This window comes from Carcharhinus amblyrhynchos, unplaced genomic scaffold (assembly GCF_965287045.1).
Source record: "Carcharhinus amblyrhynchos unplaced genomic scaffold, sCarAmb.v2.hapA scaffold_53, whole genome shotgun sequence".
Lineage (NCBI taxonomy): Eukaryota > Metazoa > Chordata > Chondrichthyes > Carcharhiniformes > Carcharhinidae > Carcharhinus > Carcharhinus amblyrhynchos.
The window spans coordinates 962,356-985,896 of NW_027649794.1; the positions used below are offsets into that span (position 1 = coordinate 962,356).

General features: G+C 48.6%; 1 protein-coding gene across 1 annotated transcript; it reads left to right on the forward strand.

Moving 5' to 3' along the window:
- The first annotated feature begins 9,143 nt into the window (after positions 1-9,143).
- Positions 9,144-22,097, forward strand: LOC145337603 (urokinase plasminogen activator surface receptor-like). The gene is made up of 5 exons (XM_080182395.1): positions 9,144-9,228; positions 11,291-11,413; positions 15,073-15,210; positions 18,640-18,783; positions 21,077-22,097. The coding sequence occupies exons 1-5, from the start codon at positions 9,180-9,182 to the stop codon at positions 21,334-21,336; spliced, it is 714 nt and encodes a 237-aa protein (XP_080038521.1). The 5' UTR covers positions 9,144-9,179; the 3' UTR covers positions 21,337-22,097.
- Positions 22,098-23,541: the final 1,444 nt, after the last annotated feature.

Genomic DNA, 23,541 nt, shown 5'->3' on the forward strand with positions numbered 1-23,541 from the left:
GTCCTGTCTGAAGACAATACACATCACTTTAACCTGTGCTTAATATTATCTCCACTCACATTGTCTGCATCTTTAAAACTTGATTACTGTAAAGACTCACATTCTAATCAGTATGAATGAGTGAGTGAATGAGTAAGCGAATGAGTGAGTGAGTGAATGAGTGAATAAGTGAATGAGTGAGTAAGTGACTGGGTGATTGAGTGAATGAATGAGTGAATGAGTGAGTGAGCGTGTGAGTGAATGGGTGAGTGAGTGAGTGAATGAATGACTGAGTGAGCGAGTGAGTGAATGGGTGAGTGAGTGAGCGAGTGAATAAATGACTGAGTGGGCATGTGAATGAATGAGTGAGTGACTTCAAGCCTGAGTGTGTGAATGAGAGTGAGTACCTTTATATGCTCTGCGTGTGACCAGAACTCTCCACTCACCTGACGAAGGGACAAACCCCGAAAGCTTGTGGGTTTACTATCAAATAAACTGGTTGGACTTTAACCTGGTGTTGTGAGACTCCTTACTGTGTTTACCCCAGTCCAACGCCGGCATCTCCACATTACGGTGATAGCACAGGGGAGAGGGCCTGGGTAAGATACTCCAGAGAGTTGGTGCCGTCTCGATGGGCCGAATGGACTCTTCTGCACTGTAGGGATTCTGTGATCCTATGATGTCATTGGTAAACCCACAGAGCAGAAGGAGGCCATTTGGCCCATCGAGTCTGCACCACAATCTCACCTAGGCCTTATTTCCATAAATCCGGATATTTACCCTGCGAATCCCCCTGATGCTAAGGGGCAACGTTAGCATGGGCAATCAATCTGACACACACATCTTTGGACTGCGGGCAGAAACCGGAGCACCCAGAGAAAACCCACGCAGACACAGGGAGAATGTGCGAACTCTACACAGACAGTGACCCAAGCCAAGGATTGAACCCGGGTCCCGGGCGCTGTGAGGCAGCAATGCTAACCATTGTGCCACCCTAAATCTACCTGTATTATACCACATAAGACAAGATAGTTTGGCACCACCAACAGTCTGTGCTCCTTACCTATGAAGCAGCAAGAATTTAATGAGTTGTATTGGGTGGCAATCCTAAGTGTGAGAACTCCTATCGTAGAATCATAGAATCCCTACGGTGCAGAAGGAGGCCATTCAGCCCATTGAATCTGCACCAACAACAATCCAACCCAGGTCCTACCCCATAACCCACACATTTACCCCACTAATCCCACTAACCTATGCAGGTCAGTAAGGAGCAATTTAACATGGGCAATCAACCTTACTCGCACGTCTTTGGAGTGCGGGAGGAAAGTGGAGCACCCGGACGAAGCCCGCACAGACATGAGAAGAACATGCAGACTCTGCACAGACAGTGACCCAAGCCGGGAATTGAACCTGGGTCCCTGGCACTGTGAGGCAGCAGCACTAATCACTGTGCCAACGTGCTGCTATCGATGAGGATATGCAGTGGGTCTCAGTAATGCTGGCCGCAGCAAAAAAAGGGTAGCAGTCTCAGGGTATGTATTGACCCAGTGCACTTGAACAAGGCGCTGCTCAGACCTTATCACCCTGTGAAGACAGTGGTATCGGTGACAGCAGTCCATACCAAATGGCAAGTTGTTTAGCAGCTGGGATACTAAATGCAGATCCCGTTCGATGAAGGATCCCCCAAACGTACCACGTTCGCGTCTCTGGGAGGGAGATATCGCTTTCTTTGTCTGCCCCGTGGGACCTCCACTGATACTCCAGCAATGCACGGAGTAGCTCTTTGCAGGCCAGCCTTGCGAGATCATTGCTGACAGCATTCTGATTTGGGATCGTACGATGCAAGAACGTGACACACAGCTTCCCCTGACAGAATCAGAACCCCGCAGCTGGAGCTTAACCCTGCAAAACGCAGATTCAGGGTCAACCAGGGTTCTTCCGTGGGTCATTTTGTCACAGCCAGTGATGTAAAGCGCGATGCAGACAAGATAACGGCTATACAACAGTCCTGTAGACAAGCACACTTCACAGCGTTCCCTTGGTATGACAGATTACCCATCTAATTTCATTCCGGGTTTGAGTGAGGTCTCTGAATTGCTTTGTCAGCTTCTCTAACCAGGATGTTGAATGATCCTGGTAAGAGCACCTCAGAGCATCTACAACAAACTCAAACAGGCTCCCACAGTGATACAATACTTTGACTTTCAAACATGCGTACTCCTATCAGCAAGTACAATTAACAAGACGGAAGGTCCAGTGATCACGGGTTCACGAGCTCTACAGCTGTCTCTATCCTCAAGGACATCAGTGCAAAAGATAAGCATTTGCAACAAGCCTCGGGCAGAGAGTGGATAATCCATCTTGGCCTCAAGAACTCCCTGCCTAGCAGCACGGTGGGTGTACCTACACCACATGAACTGCAGCGGCTCACCACCACCTTCTCAAGGGTCAATTAAGGATGGGCAGTAAGTTCTGGTCTTGCTAATAATGCCCACATCCCATAGTGAATAAAAAAGTCATGAGCTTCCTCTAGTGAAAATCCATGGACTTATTCATATGTCAGAAGGCAGATCAAATTTAGGAATTATTCCTATCGCCTCACTTCATGAGTTAGTACTGAGATTCACAGAACATTTTGACAAAGTTGGCAGTTCCAAGAGAGCTGTAACATTGCACTTGCAGGAGAATGCAAGTCCGTCAATTGATCTGGTAAATTTTACATGATATAAAGGCCAGCAATCACAAGAAGAAACATCAAAAGATTCCACCATTGAAGGCTGGTCAGATTAAATTCAGCAAGTCCACAGACACGTGAGACCTTTTGGGCCTCCCAAGAATGAACTAGGCATCTCCTGGGGCATCATCAACACGGATGCCACCATCTCACATGAGAACACCATCCATCAGGTACATGGCACATATTCTTGCAACTCAGCCAACATTGTCTAGCTGTTATGCTGCAGGAAAGGATGTCCCGAAGCATGGTACATTGGGGAGACCATACAGATGCTATGACAACAGATGAATGAACACCGCTCGACAATCACCAGGCAAGACTGTTCTCTTCCTGTTGGCGAACACTTCGCGGTCACGGGCATTCAGCCTCTGATCTTCGGGTAAGCATTCTCCAAGGCGGCCTTCACAACACACGACAGCGCAGAGTCGCTGAGCAGAGACTGATAGCCAAGTTCTGCACACATGAGGACGGTCTCAACAGGGATCTTGGGTTCATGTCACACTATTTGTAACCCCCATGACTTGCCCGGGCTTGCAACATCTCACTTACTGTCCTGTCTGGAGACAATACGCATCTCTTTAATCTGTGCGTAATACTATCTCCACTCACATTGTCTGCACCTTTAAGATTAATTAGCCGTAAAGACTCGCATTCTAATCAGTATCCTGTAAACTGAGTGTGTGCCTTTATAGGCCCTGTTTGTGATCAGAACTCCCCACTCGCCTGATGAAGGAGCAGTGCTCTGAAAGCCTGTGGCATTTGCTACCAAATGAACCTGTTGGACTTTAACCTGGTGTTGTGAGACTCCTTACTGTGTTTACCCCAGTCCAACGCCAGCATCTCCACATCATGTCATTTTTAAAGACAGCCAGGTCACCATACTGGAATCTTTGTGACCTGATATTCTTCAATAACTTCATCACTCACACATGGTCAATGATTGGGTAAGAAAACTCGCAAGGGCGACAGTCAACTGTTGGCCATGGAAAATTTCATTGAAGCCATCATCAAGATCGTTATGTCTACATTCCTTGAATGAATTTAAAAAAATGTCAATTTAGCATATGTACGTGACAGGGAAAATTGACGAGGGAAGGGCGGTGGATCTAGTTTATATGGACTTTAGTAAGACATTTGACAAGATCCCACGTGGCAGACTGGTACAAAAACTAAAATCACATGGGATTTGAGGTAGGCTGGCTAGATGGATACAGAAGTGGCTTGGTTATAAAAGACTGAAGGTAGTGGGAGAAGGGTGTTTCTCAGAATGGAGATCTGTAGCTAGTGGTGTTCTGTAGGGGTCAGTGCTGGGACCTCTCTTGTTTGTAGTATACATAAATGCTCTGGAAGAAAATATGGGTGGTCTGATTTGTAAATTTGTGGATGACATGATGATCGATGGAGTTGCCGATCGTGCCGGGGACTGTCAGAGAATACAACAGGGGGCTTGGGCACAAAAATGGCAGATGGAGTTTAATCCGGACAAATGCGAGATAATGCATCTTGGAAGATCAAATTTAGGTGTGAATTGTACATAAATGGCAGAACCCTTAGGAACAGTAACATACAGAGTGATTGGGGCGCAGGTCCACAGTTCCCTAAAAGTGGCAACACACGTGGCCAAATTATTAAGAAGGCATATGGCATTTGGAGGGCAGAAGGGTCTGTTCCTGTGCTGTACTTCTCTTTGTTCTTTGCTCTTTTTAACCCCATCTACCATCAGTTGGCCCTGAATGTTATGATGTGCCAAGTGTTCATCCAGATACTTTTTAAAGGATATGAGGCAATCCGTCTCTACCCCCTTCCAGGCAGCACATTCCAGACCTTTACATAAAAAGGTTTTTCTTCATATCCCTCCTAAACCTTCTACCCCTCACTTTGAACCTATATCCCCTTGTGACTGACCCATCAACTAAGGGGAACAGTTGCTCCCTATCCACTCCGTCCGTGCCCTTCATAATGTTGTACACCTCGATCAGATCTCCCCCTCGGTCTTTTCTGCTCCAACAAAAACAACCCAAGCCTACTCAACCTCTCTTCACTGCTTAAACGTCCCATCCCAGGCAGCATCCTGCTCCATCTCTTCTGCACCCCGTCCATTGCAATCACGTCATCCCTATGATGTGGTGATCAGAACTGCACACAGCTGCGGCCTCACCAAAGTTCTCTCCAACTCGCACGTGCTTTCCCTTTTGCCATTCTCCTTACTGTTTCTCTTTTCGCTCTGCGTTTCCATTCTTGCTTGGAAAACTGCCCGATCCTTCAGATTGGGGTTGGAGGGAGGAATGGAGATGATGAAATCTGTGGGATGTTTCTGGGACATTACAACTTCTCCCTGCGGAGGTGAGGAAGACGCTGAATATTTAGAACCTCAAAGCCTGTGGGGGGGGATTATTAAGAAATGCCATGGGATTTGCAAATCAAAGCCTTCATGTGAATGTTGCAGTTTCCTCATTCTCTCGAGGGTCAATTGTTACAGGCCAGGATCATTCCACACTCTCCGGGAATGACTGGGGGCTTTTCCAACAGGGCGGATGTCCTGGCATCGTGTTACTGAAACCAGTTGGGCAGGAAAAGCGCAGAGCTAAATACCTGTCTAATCATTGGCAATTAATCACATCAACACGGCTGAATTTTTCTTTTGTATAATTGTCCTGCCGTTCCCTGCCAGGGATCTGAACATTTCCTGTTGAGTTTTATACATAATATGATGAACCGGGGAGGGGAGGGGGGGCACAGTGGCACAATGGAGGAGGTGGCATTGTGGCACAGTGGGAGGGGCACAGTGGGGTGGGCGGCACAGTAGGGGGACATGGCGGCACAGTGGGGATGGCATTGTGGCGCAGTGGGATGGCATGGTGACAGGCTGGGGATGGCATGGTGGCACTGAGGGAGTGGCACGGTGGCACAGTGGGAGGGGCACAGTGGCGAGCATGGTGGCACAGTGGGAGGGGCACGGTGGCACAGTGGGGATGGCATGGTGGCACAATGTGGGGCTGAATGGTGGAAGAGTAGGGGCCGGCATCGTGGCACAGTGGGGGGGGGGGGGGGGGAGGTGCACAGTGGCACAGTGGGGAGGGGGCTGGCATGGTGGTACAGTGGATAGCACTGCTGCCTCACGGCGCGAGGGACCCAGGTTCGATTCCCGGTTTGGGTCACTGCCTGTGTGGAGTTTGCACATTCTCCCCATGTCTGCATGGGTTTCCTCCTACAGTCTAACGATTTGCGGGTAAGGCTGATTAGCTGTGATAAATTAACCTTAGTGTCAAGGGGACGAGTAGGGTAAATATGTGGGGTTATGGGGATAGGGCCTGGGTGGGATTGTGGTCGGTGCAGACTCGATGGGCTGAATGGTCACCTTCTGCACTGTAGGGATTCTATGAACTTGTGTTTCTGAGGCGTTTTTCATCTCAGGACATCCCAGAACCCCTTACAGTCAATGCAAAACTCAATAAAGTGCTGTCACTATCGAAAACACAGAAATCAGTGTAGACACAGCAAGATCCCACAAACTGCAATGTGTTGATGACCCACTGTTCATGTGATGTTGGTTCCAGATAGCTATTGAACAGGATAGCCGGGAGGGTGTGACTTGTCCCCATTCCAAGCGACACCATTGGATTCTCACCCTCACAGGACAATGAAGGCAGTGTCTTTGTTCCATGTACCATCTGAAACCATTTACCTTCTACAAAGGTCAGTACTGAGGGAGTGCCGCACTGTCAGAGGGTCAGTACTGAGGGAGTGCCGCACTGTCAGAGGGTCAGTACTGAGGGAGTGCCGCACTGTCAGAGGTTCAGTACTGAGGGAATGCCGCACTGTCAGAGGGTCAGTGCTGAGGGAGTGCCGCACTGTCAGAGGGTCAGTACTGAGGGAGTGCCGCACTGTCAGAGGGTCAGTACTAAAGGAGTGTCGCACTGTCAGAGGTTCAGTACTGAGGGAGTGCCGCACTGTCAGAGGGTCAGTACTGAGGGAGTGCTGCACCGTCAGAGGGTCAGTACTGAGGGAGTGCCGCACTGTCAGAGGGTTAGTACTGAGGGAGTGCCGCACTGTCAGAGGGTCAGTGCTGAGGGAGTGCCGCACTGTCAGAGGGTTAGTGCTGAGGGAGTGCCGCACTGTCAGAGGGTCAGTACTGAGGGAGTGCCGCACTGTCAGAGGGTCAGTACTGAGGGAGTGCTGCACTGTCAGAGGGTCAGTACTGAGGGAGTGCTGCACCGTCAGAGGGTCAGTACTGAGGGAGTGCTGCACTGTCACAGGGTTAGTACTGAGGGAGTGCTGCACTGTCAGAGGGTCAGTGCTGAGGGAGTGCCGCACTGTCAGAGGGTCAGTACTGAGGGAGTGCCGCACTGTCAGAGGGTTAGTACTGAGGGAGTGCCGCACTGTCAGAGGGTCAGTGCTGAGGGAGTGCCGCACTATCAGAGGGTCAGTACTGAGGGAGTGCCGCACTGTCAGAGGTACTGAGGGAGTGCCGCACTGTCAGAGGGTCAGTGTTGAGGGAGTGCCGCACTGTCAGAGGGTCAGTACTGAGGGAGTGCTGCACTGTCAGAGGGTCAGTACTGAGGGAGTGCCGCACTGTCAGAGGGTCAGTGCTGAGGGGGTGCTGCACTGTCAGAGGGTCAGTGTTGAGGGAGTGCCACACTGTCAGAGGTACTGAGGGAGTGCCGCACTGTCAGAGGGTCAGTACTGAGGGAGTGCTGCACTGTCAGAGGGTTAGTACTGAGGGAGTGCCGCACTGTCAGAGGGTCAGTACTGAGGGAGTGCTGCACTGTCAGAGGGTCAGTACTGAGGGAGTGCCGCACTGTCAGAGGGTCAGTACTGAGGGAGTGCTGCACTGTCAGAGGGTCAGTACTGAGGGAGTGCCGCACTGTCAGAGGGTCAGTGCTGAGGGAGTGCCGCACTGTCAGAGGGTCAGTGCTGAGGGAGTGCCGCACTATCAGAGGGTCAGTACTGAGGGAGTGCCGCACTGTCAGAGGGTCAGTGTTGAGGGAGTGCTGCACTGTCAGAGGTACTGAGGGAGCACTGTCCCACTCGAGAGAGTAGAATTCCAAACTTAGTCATAAATCATGAGCATTTACGACTCCCCGGGGAGTTACAGAAAGTCTGCATCAGCCAGCTCCCTATCGGAGGCAGAGAATGACAGAAGGTGAGGGAGTGGTGGATTTACGGGTGACTGAATGACATCTCTTGGCCCAGTCTCCATTCGAAGAGTCTACCGTCTCCAATAGCTGGGCTCTTCCTCTGCCTCAGACAATGAAATGCTCGTGAGAGGCACTTCGTAGGAAAATTAGGAGCTGAAGTGGACAAATTCAGCCTCCTCTGTCATTGAATCAGATCATGCCCTATCTCTCCCTGGTCTCCCGTCCACCTCCCCACCTACTCCCCATATCCCTTATCCTTTTTTTATTAGAATTATATCTATCTCTTTCTCGAAACCTTGCAATGATTCAGACTCCACTGCCTTCCGGGGCAGTGAGCTCCACAAATTCACCACCCTCTGCAGGAAGTAGTTCCTCCCATCTCAGCTTTGGATCTATCACCTCTCAGTCTATACCTGTGACCTCTTGTTCCAGATTGCCCCATAATGGGAAACATTTCTCCGCCATTTACTTTATCAATCCCTTTTAGTAATTTATATACCTCGATCAGGTCTCCTCTCGTCGTTCTAAACTCCAGCGAGTCGCAGCCCACACTGTTTAATCTTATCCGTCAACCCTTTCATCTCCAGAATCGCTCCAAAGAGAGGTGCTGGTTAGGATGCATTGGCCATGCTAAATTCACCCTCAGTGTACCCAAACAGGCGCCAGAGAGAGAGAGAGGAAAGTTTCACAGCAGCGTCATTGCAGTGTTAATGTAAGGCCTGCTTGTGACACTAATAAAACAAATTTTAATAAAATAAACCTCTGAGCTGCCTCCAATGCCACCTTCCTCAAATAAGGACACCTAAACGAGACACAGCACTCCAGGTATGGTCTCACCAACACTCCATACAATTGCAACAACACTTGTGCATGTTTATACTCCAGTTTTTGTGTAATAAGCGCTGATATTCTACTTTCCTGAGCAGGTTAATGGGCTATCAGGAAACCAAAGGAGTGCTTCCAACCCCTTCAAAAAAAAAAGATTGATAAAATAGAAGTGATGAGTGACCAGACCACTGGAGATGTGGCAATCACAGTATTCACTCTCTGAACCCCAGTTCCTTTGGGGTGAACTCCAGTCAGATCCCTTCCTGACTCCCCCACCCCCACCACCACTCAACCATACCCTCCCGCAGTGGGGAATTTACCACTGGAGCCTTGCCAACACCTTCACCTTGATCTCCAACAGGCGGGACAAGCAACGGGGCTTTCTGTTGGTTCTTATTTCACGAGTGTGGTTGTGACGTTACCCAGCCTATAAATATCATCGAATGCTTCATTCTGGGCTGTTCTTGGAGTCCAGAGGAAGAGAGACAAAGAAGAAAATGAAGCTGTTACTTGGAACAGTGCTTCTAGCTGCCTTGCTCGCAGAAGGTAGGGTTACTGAGCATTCACAGGGCGTTGCCAATCCAGACACAAACACTCTTCTTATGCTTTTCGCAGAGACATATCGATTAGTCTGATAATGTTGCAAAGCGGAATGTTTACTGGCATATATGAATGTTTGCACACTGTGTTTTAACTTATTAATGTTTAACTGCATGCTAAGTGCATCCACTGTCAATACCTTCACAATTACATTGAAGGCAGGTGGGACAGTTCCTTTGGTACGGTCGCACCCTCTCGGGTTGGCCCACCTTCCTGACCATGACTGTCCTGTTGTGGATGTGCCGGCGTTGGACTGGGGTAAACACAGGAAAAAGTCCTGGTGTTGTCAGACTTTTTTACCATGACTGTCCTGTAGCAGCCCCTTACTGGGGGCACTGAATAGTTGCAAGTGTAGCATAAAGTTTCAATCAGTGTCTTAGAGTCCATCCGCTGTCAGCTAGGGGCTCATGAAGCTATTTCTTCAGCCACTTGGTATGAACGTCGACACTGTTATTTCAGTCTCATGGCCCTGTTCTTGCGCAAATCCGCCAGGTTAAGAATGCCACACCGTCTATTTCTCTTCATGGAAATCATCACATCCCTACAATGCAGAAGGAGGCCCATCCTCATTGCCCCGACTGCAACTCCACCCAGTCCCCATCCCCGTAACACTGCATATTTACCCTGCTAAACCCCCTAGGGTCAATTTAGCACGGCCAATCCATTTAACCTGCACCTACCTCTTTGGAGTGTGGGAGGAAACCGGAGCACCCAGAGGAAACCCACGCAGACACGAGGAGAATGTGCAAACTCCTCACAGACAGTGACCCGAGGTTGGAATTAAACCCAGGTCCCTGGCGCTGTGAGGCAGCAGTGCTAACCAAGGGGCTGGCACTGTCATAACTAGGCACCCAAGTACTGGCTGAGTATAAAATCATAAGCAATAGGAGTATGATCTTCAGAGCCTGCCTCTCTATTCAATAAGATCATGACTGACGTTTCACCTCTGTCTCACTTTCCTGCTCTATCTGTTGATTCCATTAGTGCCAACAGATTAACTGAACTCAGTCTGGAATATATTGCACGACTGAACATCCAACGCATTCTCGGGTCAAGGCTTGACTTGCCTGGATGGGAACAGCTCCAACAACACTCAAGAAGCGCAACACCATTCAGCGCAAAGCAACCCCACTTAACTGGCACCCTGTCCACCACCTTAACCATTCACTCCCTCCACTTCCGACACACAGTGGCAGCTGTGGGTGTACCAACCACAAGATGCCCTGCAGCAACTCACCTGCGGTAGCGTCTTCCAAACCCACGCCTACCACCATCGAGAAGGAGAAGGGAAACAGATACATGGCAACACCACCACCTGGAGGTTCCTCTCCAAGTCACTCAGCATCCCGACTTGGAAATACATCGGCCGTTCCTTCACTGTCACTGGGTCAAAATCCTGGAACTCTCTCCGAACAGCACTGTGCATGTACCTCCACAGTAAGAAGTCTCCCAACACCAGGTTAGAGTCCAGCCAGTTTATCTGATAGTAATCTTACAAGCTTTTGGAAGGCACACACAGTTTACAGAATACTGATTAGAATGCGAGTCTTTACAGCTAACCTGCTACTCAAGTCTTAAAGAGGCAGACAATGTGAGTGGAGATAGCATTAGCATAGGTTAAAGAGATATGAATTGTCTCCAGTCAGGGCAGTGCAGGTTAGCTATAAAGACTTGCATTCTAATCAGTATTCTGTAAACTGTGTGTGACTTTATATGCCCTTCTCTGATCAGAACCTTCCATTCACCTGATGAAGGAACAGCGTTTCCGAAAGCTTGTGGGATTACTGGTTGGACTCTAACCTGGTGTTGTGAGACTTCTTACTGTGTTTACCCCAGTCCAGTGCCAGCATCTCTACATCATGTACCTACACCACAGGGACTGCAGCGAGTTCAAGTAGGCAGCTCATCTATCACCTTCTCAAGGGGCAATTAGGGATGGGTAATAAATGCGGGGCATCGCCAGTGACAAAGTTGGGTTAAAATTAAAGTTTCTCTTCTTTTCCCGTAGGCCACTCACTGAGTTGTCACAAGTGTGATAGTCGCCGCGGCAGCTGTGCATTAAACACCACGACTGAGTGTAACACAACATTCCATCAAACATGCAGAACCATCAGTGTCAATGAAGTCATTGGTAAGTACCTCTCAGTGACCAAGGGATCCAGGGTGAGGTATCTAAATGGATACAAAATTGGCTCGATGACAGAAGTCAGAGGGTGGAAGTAAAGAGTCATTTTTTAAACTGGAGGCCTGTGAGCAGCGGTGTGCCTCAGGGATCAGTGCTGGGCCCACTATTATTTGTCATTCATATCAATGATTCGGATGAGAATTTAGGAGGCGTGGTTAGTAAGTTTGCAGCTGACACTAACATTGGTGGCGTAGTGGACAGTGAAGAAAGTTATCTCCGATTGCAATGGGATCTTGATCAATTGGGCCAGTGGGCTGACAAATGGCAGATGGAGTTTAATTTGGATAAATACAAGGTGGTGTATTTTGGCAATCGAATCAGGGCAGGACTTACTTGGTTAATGGTAGGGCGTTGAGGCGAGATTCAGAGCACAGAGATCTAAGGGTACAGGTTCATAGCTCCTTGAAAATGGAGTCACAGGTGGACAGTGTGGTGAAGGAGGCATTCGGCATGCTTGGTTTCATCCGTCAGAACATTGAATACAGGAGTTGGGACGTCTTGTTGAAGTTGTACAAGACATTGGTGAGGCCACACTTGGAATACTGTGTGCAATTCTGGTCACCCTATTATAGAAAGGATATTATTAAACTAGAAAGAATGCAGCAAAGATTTTTTAGGATTGTGAGTTATAACAAGAGGCTGGATAGACTGGGAAACTTTGGGATGATCTTGTAGAGGGCGATGAAATAATGAGGAGCATAGATGAGGTAGACATCTTTTCCCAAAGGTAGGGGAGTCTAAAACTAGATGGCATAGGTTTAAGGTGAGAGGGGAGAGATACAAAAGGGTCCAGAGGGGCAATTGTTCCACACAGAGGGTGGTGAGTGTCTAGAACAAATTGCCAGACATAGTAGTAAAGGCGGGTACAATTTTATCTTTGAAAAGCATTTAGCCAATTACATGGGTAAGATGGGTATTAGAGGGATGTGGGTCAAAAGCAGGCAATTAGGACTAGCTTAATGATTAAAAAAAAGGGCAGGATGGACAAGTTGATTGCATGCTGTAAACCTCTATGACTCTAATTCCAGTGTAACCATCGGGATTTTACTTTCACTGCAACACTTCAACGACAGTTTTAATGGCGCCTTTAATATAGGAAAACATCCCAAAGTGCTGCATCGCAGCATGCCCAAATAAGGAGCTGACAGCACATCACATGGCGAGGTATAGGTCACGTGACCAAAAGCTCAGTCAAAGAGGCAGGTTTTAAGTAGCGTCTTAAAGCAGGGGAAAGAGAGAGAGAGAGAGTAGAGAGATTTTGGAAAGGAATTCCTGATCTCAGGGGCCAGACTTAGAAACCTAGGCTGTTGTTCGGAGGTGTTGGGGTCTCATTCTGTATGTTTTAATGACATTCTGGTAGTCTTACATAGGTCAACAGAATAAATGTGTCTATTAACTCCAAGAACTATGTACGTATGTACAGTAATGGCTTCAGCAAGGAGCCTTTTTTGAGCTTCCTTCTACACACGATTCTGATGAACACTAGACTGATGTGTTGTGGGGATGATGTGTTCTCTGCTGTGTGGATGGTATTGTACTCATAGATTCATACAGTGCGGAAGAGGCCCTTCGGCATACCAATCCGAGAGAAACACCTGACCTCCCACCTAACTCCAGTGAGCAGCACTGGGCCCATAGCCCTGAATGTTATGATGTGCTCACCCAGGTACTTTTTAAAGGGCGTGAGTCATCCTGCCTCCACCACCCTCCCAGGCAGCACATTCCAGACCCTCACTACCCTCTGGGTAAAAACATTTCTCCTCACATCCCCCCCTAAACCTGCCCCTCACCTTGAACCTTGTGACTGACCTTCAGCTGCTTCTTATCCAGTTGGGAATAGCATCCTGGTCAATCTCCTCTGCAATCCCTCCAGTGCCATATTATTCCTTTATGTGACAAACCGTTATACTACACCTCCCCAATTCTTTATCCAATGTAATACAAGCTATTGCTGCTTACTGCATATATTTCCATCGTTACAACTACCCAGTCTCCCCCGTTCACGTTTCTGAGTCAATGCGTCATTCTGACCTTACAACCTTACCATACCTTGTTCCCACTGCTGTAGGAGGAGTGGTAGGCTTTATCTTTGCAGGTGAAGCCTGCTCAACTGGACTTTGTTCTGGCAGCTATCTGTCTCCCTCTATCTCTCCATCGTACAGTTGGGATGACTGCTTGAGGGATGGTGAGGGGCTCATGCGTTTTCTCCTCTCTGTACACTCTGGGGGACCAAACAGGTATGACCAAAAATGGTCTTCATCCTTCCCAATGATAGGGTCCTATCTCTCTTGACATTTTTAATCCAGATCAAGTGGGTCCTTCGTGGTGTAGTGCCTTCCGTTGTAGACAAGAGCCTGTTTTTGTCCAGAAGATTGATCTCTTGCTTGGATGTCCCAGGAATCTGTGGCTAACAACCCTGATATTAAGTTTTTTGGAAAAAGTGGCAATTGTCTCTGTGATGTCCTCCTGCCTCTACAGCCCTCCCTCTCTCTGTAACATCCTCCAGCCCTTATACCCCTCCCTATCTCTGTCACCACCTCCAGCTGCTACAACCCTCCCTCTCTCTGTAACCTCCTCCTGCCCCTACAACTCTCCCTCTCTCTGTAACATCCTCCAGCCCCTATAACCCTCCCTATTTCTGTAATATCCTCCAGCCCCAACACCCCTCCCTATCTCTGCAGCCTCCTCCAGGCCCTACACCCCTCCCTATCTCTGTAACCTCCTCCAACCTGGGTGGCATGGTAGCACAGTGGTTAGCACTACTGCTTCACAGCTCCAGGGTCCTGGGTTCGATTCCCGGGTCGGGTCACTGTCTGTGTGGGGTTTGCACATTCTCATCGTGTCTGTGAAGGTTTCCTCCCGGTGCTCTGGTTTCCTCCCACAGTCCAAAGATGTGCGGGTTAGGTTGATTGGCCATGTTAAAATTGCCCCTTCGTATCCTGGGATGCTTAGGTTAGAGGGGTTAGCGGGTAAAATATGTAGGGATATGGCAGTAGAGCCTGGGTGGGATTGTGGTCAGTGCTGAATCGATGGGTCGAAGAGAGTCTATGATTCTATGATCTAACCTCTACACCCCTCCCTGTCTCTGTAACCTCCTCCAGCTTCTACACCCCTCCCTGTCTCTGTAACCTCCTCCAGCCTCTACACCCCTCCCTATCTCTGTAACCTCCTCCAGCCCCTACACCCCTCCCTATCTCTGTAACCTCCTCCAGCCTCTACAACCCTCCCTATCTCTGTAACCTCCTCCAGCCCCTACACCCCCTCTCTATCTCTGTAGCTTCCTCCAGCCCCTACACCCCTCCCTATCTCTGTAACCTCCTCCAGCCTCTACACCCCTCCCTATCTCTGTAACCTCCTCCAGCCTCTACACCCCTCCCTATCTCTGTAACCTCCTCCAGCCTCTACACCCCTCCCTATCTCTGTAACCTTCTACAACCCTCCCTATCTCTGTAACTTCCTTCAGCCCTTACACCCCTCGCTATCCCTGTGATCCTGGACTCAGTGGAATGATACTGAGCCTAATCGGGTTTAATGATGTGGAGAGCTTGTGTGTGATATCTCGGATACATTTTGGTGCTGTAATATAATGCCATTTGTTCAATTAGGTCCAACACGTACTAATTTCTTGGTGAGCGGGTGTGGAAGCTGTTTTGGTCTCGTCACTTTCAACAGTGGGTTTTTCTCCACCTACTTGCACACGACCTGTTGTAACTCCAATCTTTGCAACGATGCTGTTGAACCAGGTATGACATTGATAAGCACTACTAACACTGGGACCATTGGTGTGGATGTGAGAGGGGGTTCAGACCAGCAGGCTCCACCTCACTTATTTCACATTCTGTATCAGGCAAATGACAAACTTAAACAAGAAACACGCATTTCGACTGCATCAGTCACGCCCCAAAGATCTCCAGTAATAAGTCACTCTGACAGGATGTTTGAAGTTTATTTATTAGTCACAAGTAGGCTTATGTTAACACTGCTATAAAGTTACTGTGAAAATCCCCTAGTCGCCACACTGTTGGGGTGCACTGAAGGAGAATTTAGACTGTCCAATGCACCGAACCAGCATGCCTTTTGGACAGTGGGAGGAAACTGGAGCAGCTGGGGAGAACATGCAAACTCTGCACAGACAGTACCCAAGCCGGGAATTGAACCGAGGTCCCTGGTGCTGTGAGGCAGCAAGATGATAATGATCAAAGAACAAAGATCAAAGAGCAATACAGCACAGGAGCAGGACCTTCAGCCCTCCAAGCCTGCGCCGATCACGATGCCCTAACTAAGCTAAAACCATATGCACTTCCGGAGTCCGTATCTTCCCATTCCCATCCTATACCTGCTCCCACCACCCCCCATGGGCAGCAAGTTCCAGACATCACCCCCTGTGTAAAAAACTTGCCTGGCACATGTCCTTTAAACTTTTCCCCATGCACCTTAAACCTATGTCCCCTAAGTTTTCTACCCTCGGAAAAAGCATCTGACAGGTTCAAGGTGAGAAGGGGAAGGTTAAAGGGAGATGGTTGCGGGGGGGGGTGGTTAGTTTTTCATGCAGAGAGTGGTGGGCGCCTGGAATGTGTGCCAGAGGAGGGGGTGGAAGAAGCATCTGGATGGGTACATGAACAGGGAGGGAGTAGAGGGATACAGACTGGGAATGGGCAGAAGGTTTTTTTTAGTTCACTTAGAGCTTCATGATTGGCACGGCCTTGAAGGACATGGTTCCTGAGCTATATTCCTCTTTGTTCTTTGTTCAACACTGTAGCCCTCCATGAGGGATACATGGAGCACACCGCTTCTTGGCATTTTGACTAAGTAACCTTCAGATCAAGCCCAAGATCAGGTATAACACCCTTTTTGTCTCTCTTGTGGGGACCATGAATCAGATTCAATTTGAATTTGAATTGAGTTTTTGGAGAAAGCGAGAAGACATGCTAAAGATTCACCAGTCACTCTGCATGTTGGCTTTGTAACTTGGTAAAAATTTTTCAAAAACTATCTTTCAGCCTTTCGGAGGCTATCAACAGGGTGAAAGATGCTCTTTGGTTTGCCCGAAGCTTGTTGGTTTTCCAGTGCAAGGAATTTGCAGACTGGCAAATTCTAAAGCCCAGGACTATATGTGCTGAGGCACGCACTAAAGCTGGGGACACCTGCCACAGTGACTCAATGGGGGGAAGTTCACAATGCCTAGCACTGCTGTCTCACAGAACCAGGGACCTGGGTTCAATTCCAGCGTCGGGTGAACGTCTGTGTGGAACCTGCACTATCTCCCCGTGTCTGTGTGGGCTTCCTCCGGGTGCTCCAGTTTCTTCCATAGATGTGCAGGTTAGGGTGATTGGCCGTGCTAAATTGCCCCTTAGTGTCCCAGGATGTGGAGGGATTAGCAGGGTAAATATGCGGGGTTTCGGGGATATGACCTGAGTGGGATTGTTGGGTTCGATGGGCCGAATGGCCTCCTTCTGAACTGTAGGGATTCTATAATTCAGTGAGGTTTGTTTCAAGATCCCTGGGACTGTGTGTTTAATTCTAACTGTGTGAAATTGTACTGAATCAACGCAGATTGCAACAGGTCCAATGTATATCATTTGAGTAGAATTGCACACCCTGTAATGAAGATATTGTAATGTATGTAATATTCTCATTAGAATCATAGAGTCCTACAGTACAGAAGGAGGCCATTCGACTCAGCAAGTCTGCACCTATCACAATCCCACCCAGTCCCTATCCCCGTAGCCCCATACATTTACCCTGCTGGTTCCCCCTAACATTAAGGGGCAATTTAGCATGGCCAACCAACCTAACTTGCACATCCCTGGATTGTGGGAGGAAACCCACGCAGGCACGAGGAGAATGTGCGGGCTCCACACAGATAGTGGCCTGAGGCTGGAATTGAACCAGACTCCCTGGTGCTGTGCGGCAGCAGTGCTAACCACCGTGGTGCCACCCTATTGAAGTGGAGCACCTCAGAGTGCATTAGACCTCTGGAAAAAACGTAAATATCACCGCACTTTACTGTTACGACAACTTGAAATGCTTTGTCACCCGTCTTTCAATTCCGTATGAATGAAGTATACGTTTGCAAACAAAAAAAAGTATCTCTCAGACTTTTGGCTAAGATCAAGCATCAGCTCAAGGCCAAGATAGGGTTGCGGTGCCTTATCTTGTCAGTTTGGACCTTGTTTGTCTCTCTTGTGGGGACCACAAATTGGATTCACTTTGAATTTGAATTGGGTTTTGGGAGAAAGCGAGGAGATGGGTTAAGGTTCTTGCCCCATCCACTCTGCAGATTGGTGTTCTGAATGAATCAGGTTTCTGGACTGAGGTTCCCCAGGCTGAGTGAGAGCCTGTAACATTCCAATACCAAGGAGAGATCTGGCCACCTTCCCATTGCTTTCTGTGATTCCATTTTGCCACGGAGAAATGATCCATTTTCTTGTATCCCCTGATTCTCCTTCCTGCCCATTGCCCCCTTCCCATCTCCCTTTTGGCTGGGATTTTCTATCCCTATTACAGCCGGAAACGTCATAGAAACATCAAATCCCTACAATGCAGAAGGAGGTCATTCGGCCCATCGAGCCTGCACCGACCACAATCCCACCCAGCCCCTATCCCCGTTACCCCACATATTTACCCTGCTAGTCCCCCTGACGCTAAAGGGCAATTTAGTGTGGCCAACGCACCTAGCCCACACATCTTTGGACTGTGGGAGGAAACCAGATCTCCTGGAGAGGAAACCCACGCAGACAGAGGGAGAGAGTGACCCAAAGCCCGGGGTCTCTGGCACTATGAGGCAGCAGTGCTAACCACTGCACCACCATGCCACCCTATCTGCTATCCCTATCTTAACCACTCACCAGGTGAAGAAGTTCATCCTCATCGCAGTGTTGTTCTCTCTGTCCATCTGTGCCCTATTAATCCCTCGGACAATGGGAATAGTTTCCCTCCCCATCCTAATCTTCCACAGTGCCCCTCCACTGATGATTTGGAATCCCCTATCAAATCTCCTTTCCACCTTATCTTCTCCAAGGAGAACAGTTCCGAGTTCTCCACCTCATGCATGTTACTGCCGCCCAGTGTCTATGAGTGAGCATGGAGCTGTGTTTTATCTCTGATCGGAGCTTTAAGTCATTCTGAATGACTTAATGTGAATGGGTTAATGTGGTCTGTTTACATTCCAGAGATCGACAATAGCACATTGAATGGTCTGGAATGTCATGCGTGTTTCACTCTTACTGAGGAAGGATGTTCGAAATTGAGGAAGAAAGTGAAATGTCGAGGGCAACAGAATCACTGCTTCCACACTTCTGGAAATCTGAGATGGAGTAAGTTGAAGACCTCATTCCACATTTTATTATGGGGCGATGTGAAAATGCTCTGAGGGATTTTGCAACAGAGGAACAGGCCAATCAACCCCCATCTACTCCACACCACCCTCCCCCAGGCCCCACCTCTTTATCGCCATATCCTTCCCCTCCTTCCTCCCTCATGTTTTTATCCAACTCCCTACCTTAAATGTATCTGTACTCTACACTTCAATTACTCCCTGTGGTAGCGACTCCCAAATTCTCCCGTTCCCTGTGGAAGCAAGTCCCACATGCTCCCCACTCCCTGTGGAAACGAGTTCCATATTCTCCCTACTCTCTGTAGAAGCGAGTCCCACATTCTCTCCACTTCCCCTGGGAGTGAGTCTCACATTCTCCCCACTCCCTGTGGGATCGAGTCTGACACTCTCCTCGCTCCCTATAGGAATGAATCCCAATTCTCCCCACTCCCTGTGGACTCAAATCCCACATTCTTCCCATTCCCCGTGGGATTGAGTCCGACACTGTCCCCACTCCATGTGGGAGTGAGTCCCACATTCTCCCCACTCCCTGTGGGAATGAATCCCACATTCTCTCCACTCCCTGCAGCAGTGAGTTCCACATTCTCCCCACTCCCTGTGGGAGCGAGTCCCACATTCTCCCTACTCCCTGTGGGAGCGAGTCCCACATTCTCCCCACTCCCTGTGGGAGCGAGTCCCACATTCTCCCCACTCCCTGTGGGAGCGAGTCCCACATTCTCCCCACTCCCTGTGGGAGCGAGTCCCACATTCTCCCCACTCCCTGTGGGAGCGAGTCCCACATTCTCCTCATTCCCAGAGGAAAGAGGTTTCTCCTCAATTCCCCATTGGATTTAGCAGCAATTGGGATGATATTGATGACCCCAAGTCCTGTGCTGCCTCTCAAATGGAAACATCTCCTCCAGATGTACTGGAAACGAAATTCGGAAAATGGGATTGAGATTAATTGTAAGTATTCCTTCAAAAGGAAAGCTGTCAGTGCTGGAAGGTAGTTTGGAGCTCGATAAAAACTCCATCAGGAAGAACTGTTCAGCACCACACCTGAGGCAGGATACCTTGGTCTTGGGGAGGGTGCAACTTCCATTCACTGGGATGATATTGGGGCCGATTGAATTAAATTATGGGGGTAATTGCCACTGACTAGGTTTGCATTCTCTCGAGCATTGAAGATTAAGTTAATCGAATGCTTGTCTTCATTGGTTGGGGCATTGAGTTTAAAAATTGGCAAGTCATGTTGCAGCTTTATAGAACCTTATTTAGGCCGCACTTGGAATATAGTGTTCAATTCTGATCACCACACTACTAGAAGGATGTGGAAGCTTTGAAGAGGGTACCGGAAAGATTTACCAGTATGGTGCCTGGTATGGAGGGCATTACTATGAGGAGAGGTTGAAGAAACTTGGTTTGTTCTCACTGGAATGGCGGAGGTTGAGGGGAGGCCTGATAGAAGTCTACAAGATCATGAGGCGCATGGGCAGAGAGGATAGTCAGAAGCTTTTTCCCAGGGTGGAAGAGTCAACTACCAGGGGGCACAGATTTAAGGTACAATGTTTAAAAGAGGTGTACGAGGCAAGTTTTTTACACAAGGGGTGATGGGTGCCTGGAACTCGTTGCCGGGGGAGGTAGTGGACTTTTGTACATAGGATGGGGAATAGAGGGAGATTGTCCCCAGAAGGGTAGGCGGTTTTAGTTCAGACGGGCAGCATGGTCGGTGCAGGCTTGGAGGGCCGAAGGGCCTGTTCCTGTGCTGTAATTTTCTTTACTCTTTGTTCTTTGAATGGTTTAAGATGATTTAAGGATTTGATTGTGCCAATTGAGTGGGGGGTCCAGAAAGGGAGCGGGCGGAGGGGGCGGGGGGTAGAGCCCTAAAGTTCATGGATGTAATTTCAGGGGTGATGTGGGAAAGCATTTCCACACACAAAGGGGAGCCTGGAACCCTCTAACCCTCCCATCCTTAGCATCGAAGAAAGCTATTGAGCTCTGGGAGGGCCAATGGACAATTTCCAAACTGTGACAGATAGGTTTTTGGTTAACGTGATGAGAGGTTGTAGACCCAAGGTGGATCGATGAAGTTAAGGACCAGATGGATCACAATCCAAATTAAGTGATGGAATGAGCTGGATGGGCTGAATGGCCTAACTCTGTGAGGAGGGCTGGGTGGTTCACAGGATGGGGAAGTTTAAACCACACAGGCAAGAGATGGGATGCGGGGACTCGATGAAATGTAATTGAATTGGAAGGTATGTAACAGATTGCTCTCCCTTTCCAACACACAGCGGATCCCTCAACGTACGTGATGAAAGGCTGTGTTTCCGACTTTGTCTGTCGGTATCCCAATAGTGGTCTTGGACTTCTGGCGATTGATCCAAACAATGCGTTCTACTGCTGCAAGGACAACATGTGCAACCTGGAATCCCGCAACTTCACCAGATCTACCACTCCGAGCCCCAAAACCACTCCTAACGTTGGACCAACCCACCTCAACGCCTCCATTGGCACCGCACTCCTCCTGGTACTCCTTAACCTGGTGCTCTGAACACAATGCTTCACTCTTCAACACTCCTCGACTGGATTCAGCCTCTTGGAGATGGAGCGAGGGTTCCTGAGAGGGAGGGAGACTCCCAACATGCGCAAAGTGGTCACAACTCTCTGTCCAACCGTTGTATCAACTCCCTCTATATCCTACAGGGTGGAATTCTCCAGCACATTCCTGCTCAAACGGGGTGCTATTGTAGCTGTGGTGTTAACGGGTCTCTGTTCAACATATCGGAAGGAAATAGACATTTTCCATAGCATTCAAATTTAAAATTCTGATATCAACGATTGTAATACAACAAATATAGATGTTATAATACAGAAACCAAAAATTCTCTTTCATCAATTAATCTTTTGAAATTTTGTCTAATGTTTGATCCCAGTTCTAGACAGAAGCCATTTGGCTCATCGTGTCTGTTTCCGGTCTTTTGTATATCAATCCCAAACTAATCCCACTGTCCCACTCCCTCCCCATAGTCCTGTGTCAATCCCAAACTAATCCCACTGCCCCGCTCCCTCCCCATAGCCCTGTGTCAATCCCAAACTAATCCCACTGCCCCGCTCTATCCCCATAGCCCTGTGTCAATCCCAAACTAATCCCACTGCCCCGCTCCCTCCCCATAGCCCTGTGTCAATCCCAAACTAATCCCACTGCCCCGCTCTATCCCCATAGCCCTGTGTCAATCCCAAACTAATCCCACTGCCCCGCTCCCTCCCCATAGCTCTGTGTCAATCCCAAACTAATCCCACTGCCCCGCTCTATCCCCACAGCCCTGTGTCAATCCCAAACTAATCCCACTGCCCCACTCCCTTCCCATAGTCCTGTGTCAATCCCAAACTGATCCCACTGCCCCACTCTCTCCCCATAGCCCTGTATCAATCCCAAAAAAATACCCTACTGATGTCCTTCTCTCTCTTAACAAAGGGGAAATATATTAAATGCTGGACTGTAGAAAGTCACTGTTGAATCATTTGTACCTCAGCCATTCTCTACCAGTAATAGAAAATGTTCCCTGCTGCTGGTAATGTAACATCATTTTAACTAGTTAAATAACACAACATTTCAGTCATTCCCTCAATAAACGTTTGACTTTAAATGTGAAATTGAATAAGGTCACAAATCTCTCCATCTCCTTCCATATGACTGAACTCTCTCACACCTCACTCTGTCTCTAGCTCTACATTCAATCCTATCTCCCTCTGTCTCTCTCTGTATCTCGATACTCATGATGTGGAGATGCCAGTGTTGGACTGGGATATGCACAGTAAGAAGTCTCACAACACCAGGTTAAAGTCCAACAGGTTTATTTGGCAGCACAAGTCACTAGCTTTCGCAGTGCTGCCCCTTCATCAGGTGAGGGGCATATATGAAGGGGCAGTGTTCCGGAAGCTAGTGGCTTGTGCTACCAAATAAGCATGTTGGACTTTATCCTGGTGTTGTGAGACTTCTTACTGTCTCTATACTCAATCATACCTCCCTCTGTCTCTCTCTGTATCTTGATACTCAATCATACCTCCCTCTGTCTCTCTCTGTATCTCGATACTCAATCATACCTCCCTCTGTCTCTGTCTGTATCTAGATATTCAGTCACACCTCCCTCTGTCTCTCTCTGTACCTCGATACTCAGTCACACCTCCCTCTGTCTCTGTCTGTATCTCAATACTCAGTCACACCTCCCTCTGTCTCTCTCTGTACCTCGATACTCAGTCACGCCTCCCTCTGTCTCTCTCTGTATCTCGATACTCAGTCACACCTCCCTCTGTCTCTCTCTGTATCTCGATACTCCGTCAGATCTCACTCTCTCTCTCTCTATCTCTCCCTGCGTTGGATTTTCCAGCCTCACCCATCCTGAAACTGGGAAATCCTGCCTGAGGTCAACGCCCCTTTTCCATGACCCGCTCCTCACCCGCTCTGATTCCCGTGGGAGGGGGGATGGTAGAAGTTGCCCCTATATCTCTATGCTCAGTCGCATCCCCCTCTATCTCTCTCTCTCTGGGTGGGACTTTATGGCCTCATTCAACCCGAAACCGGAAAATCTTGTCCAAGATCTACACACCTTTCCATAGCGAGTGGGGCAGTAGAATCCCGAGGTGTAACTCTATATTCAGTCACATTTCCCTCTCTTTCCCTCTGCTGATGTCTTTCTGTACCACTGGAAAAGTTCATTGCATTTGAACATTTCCAGCACATCTAGTTTGGGATTGA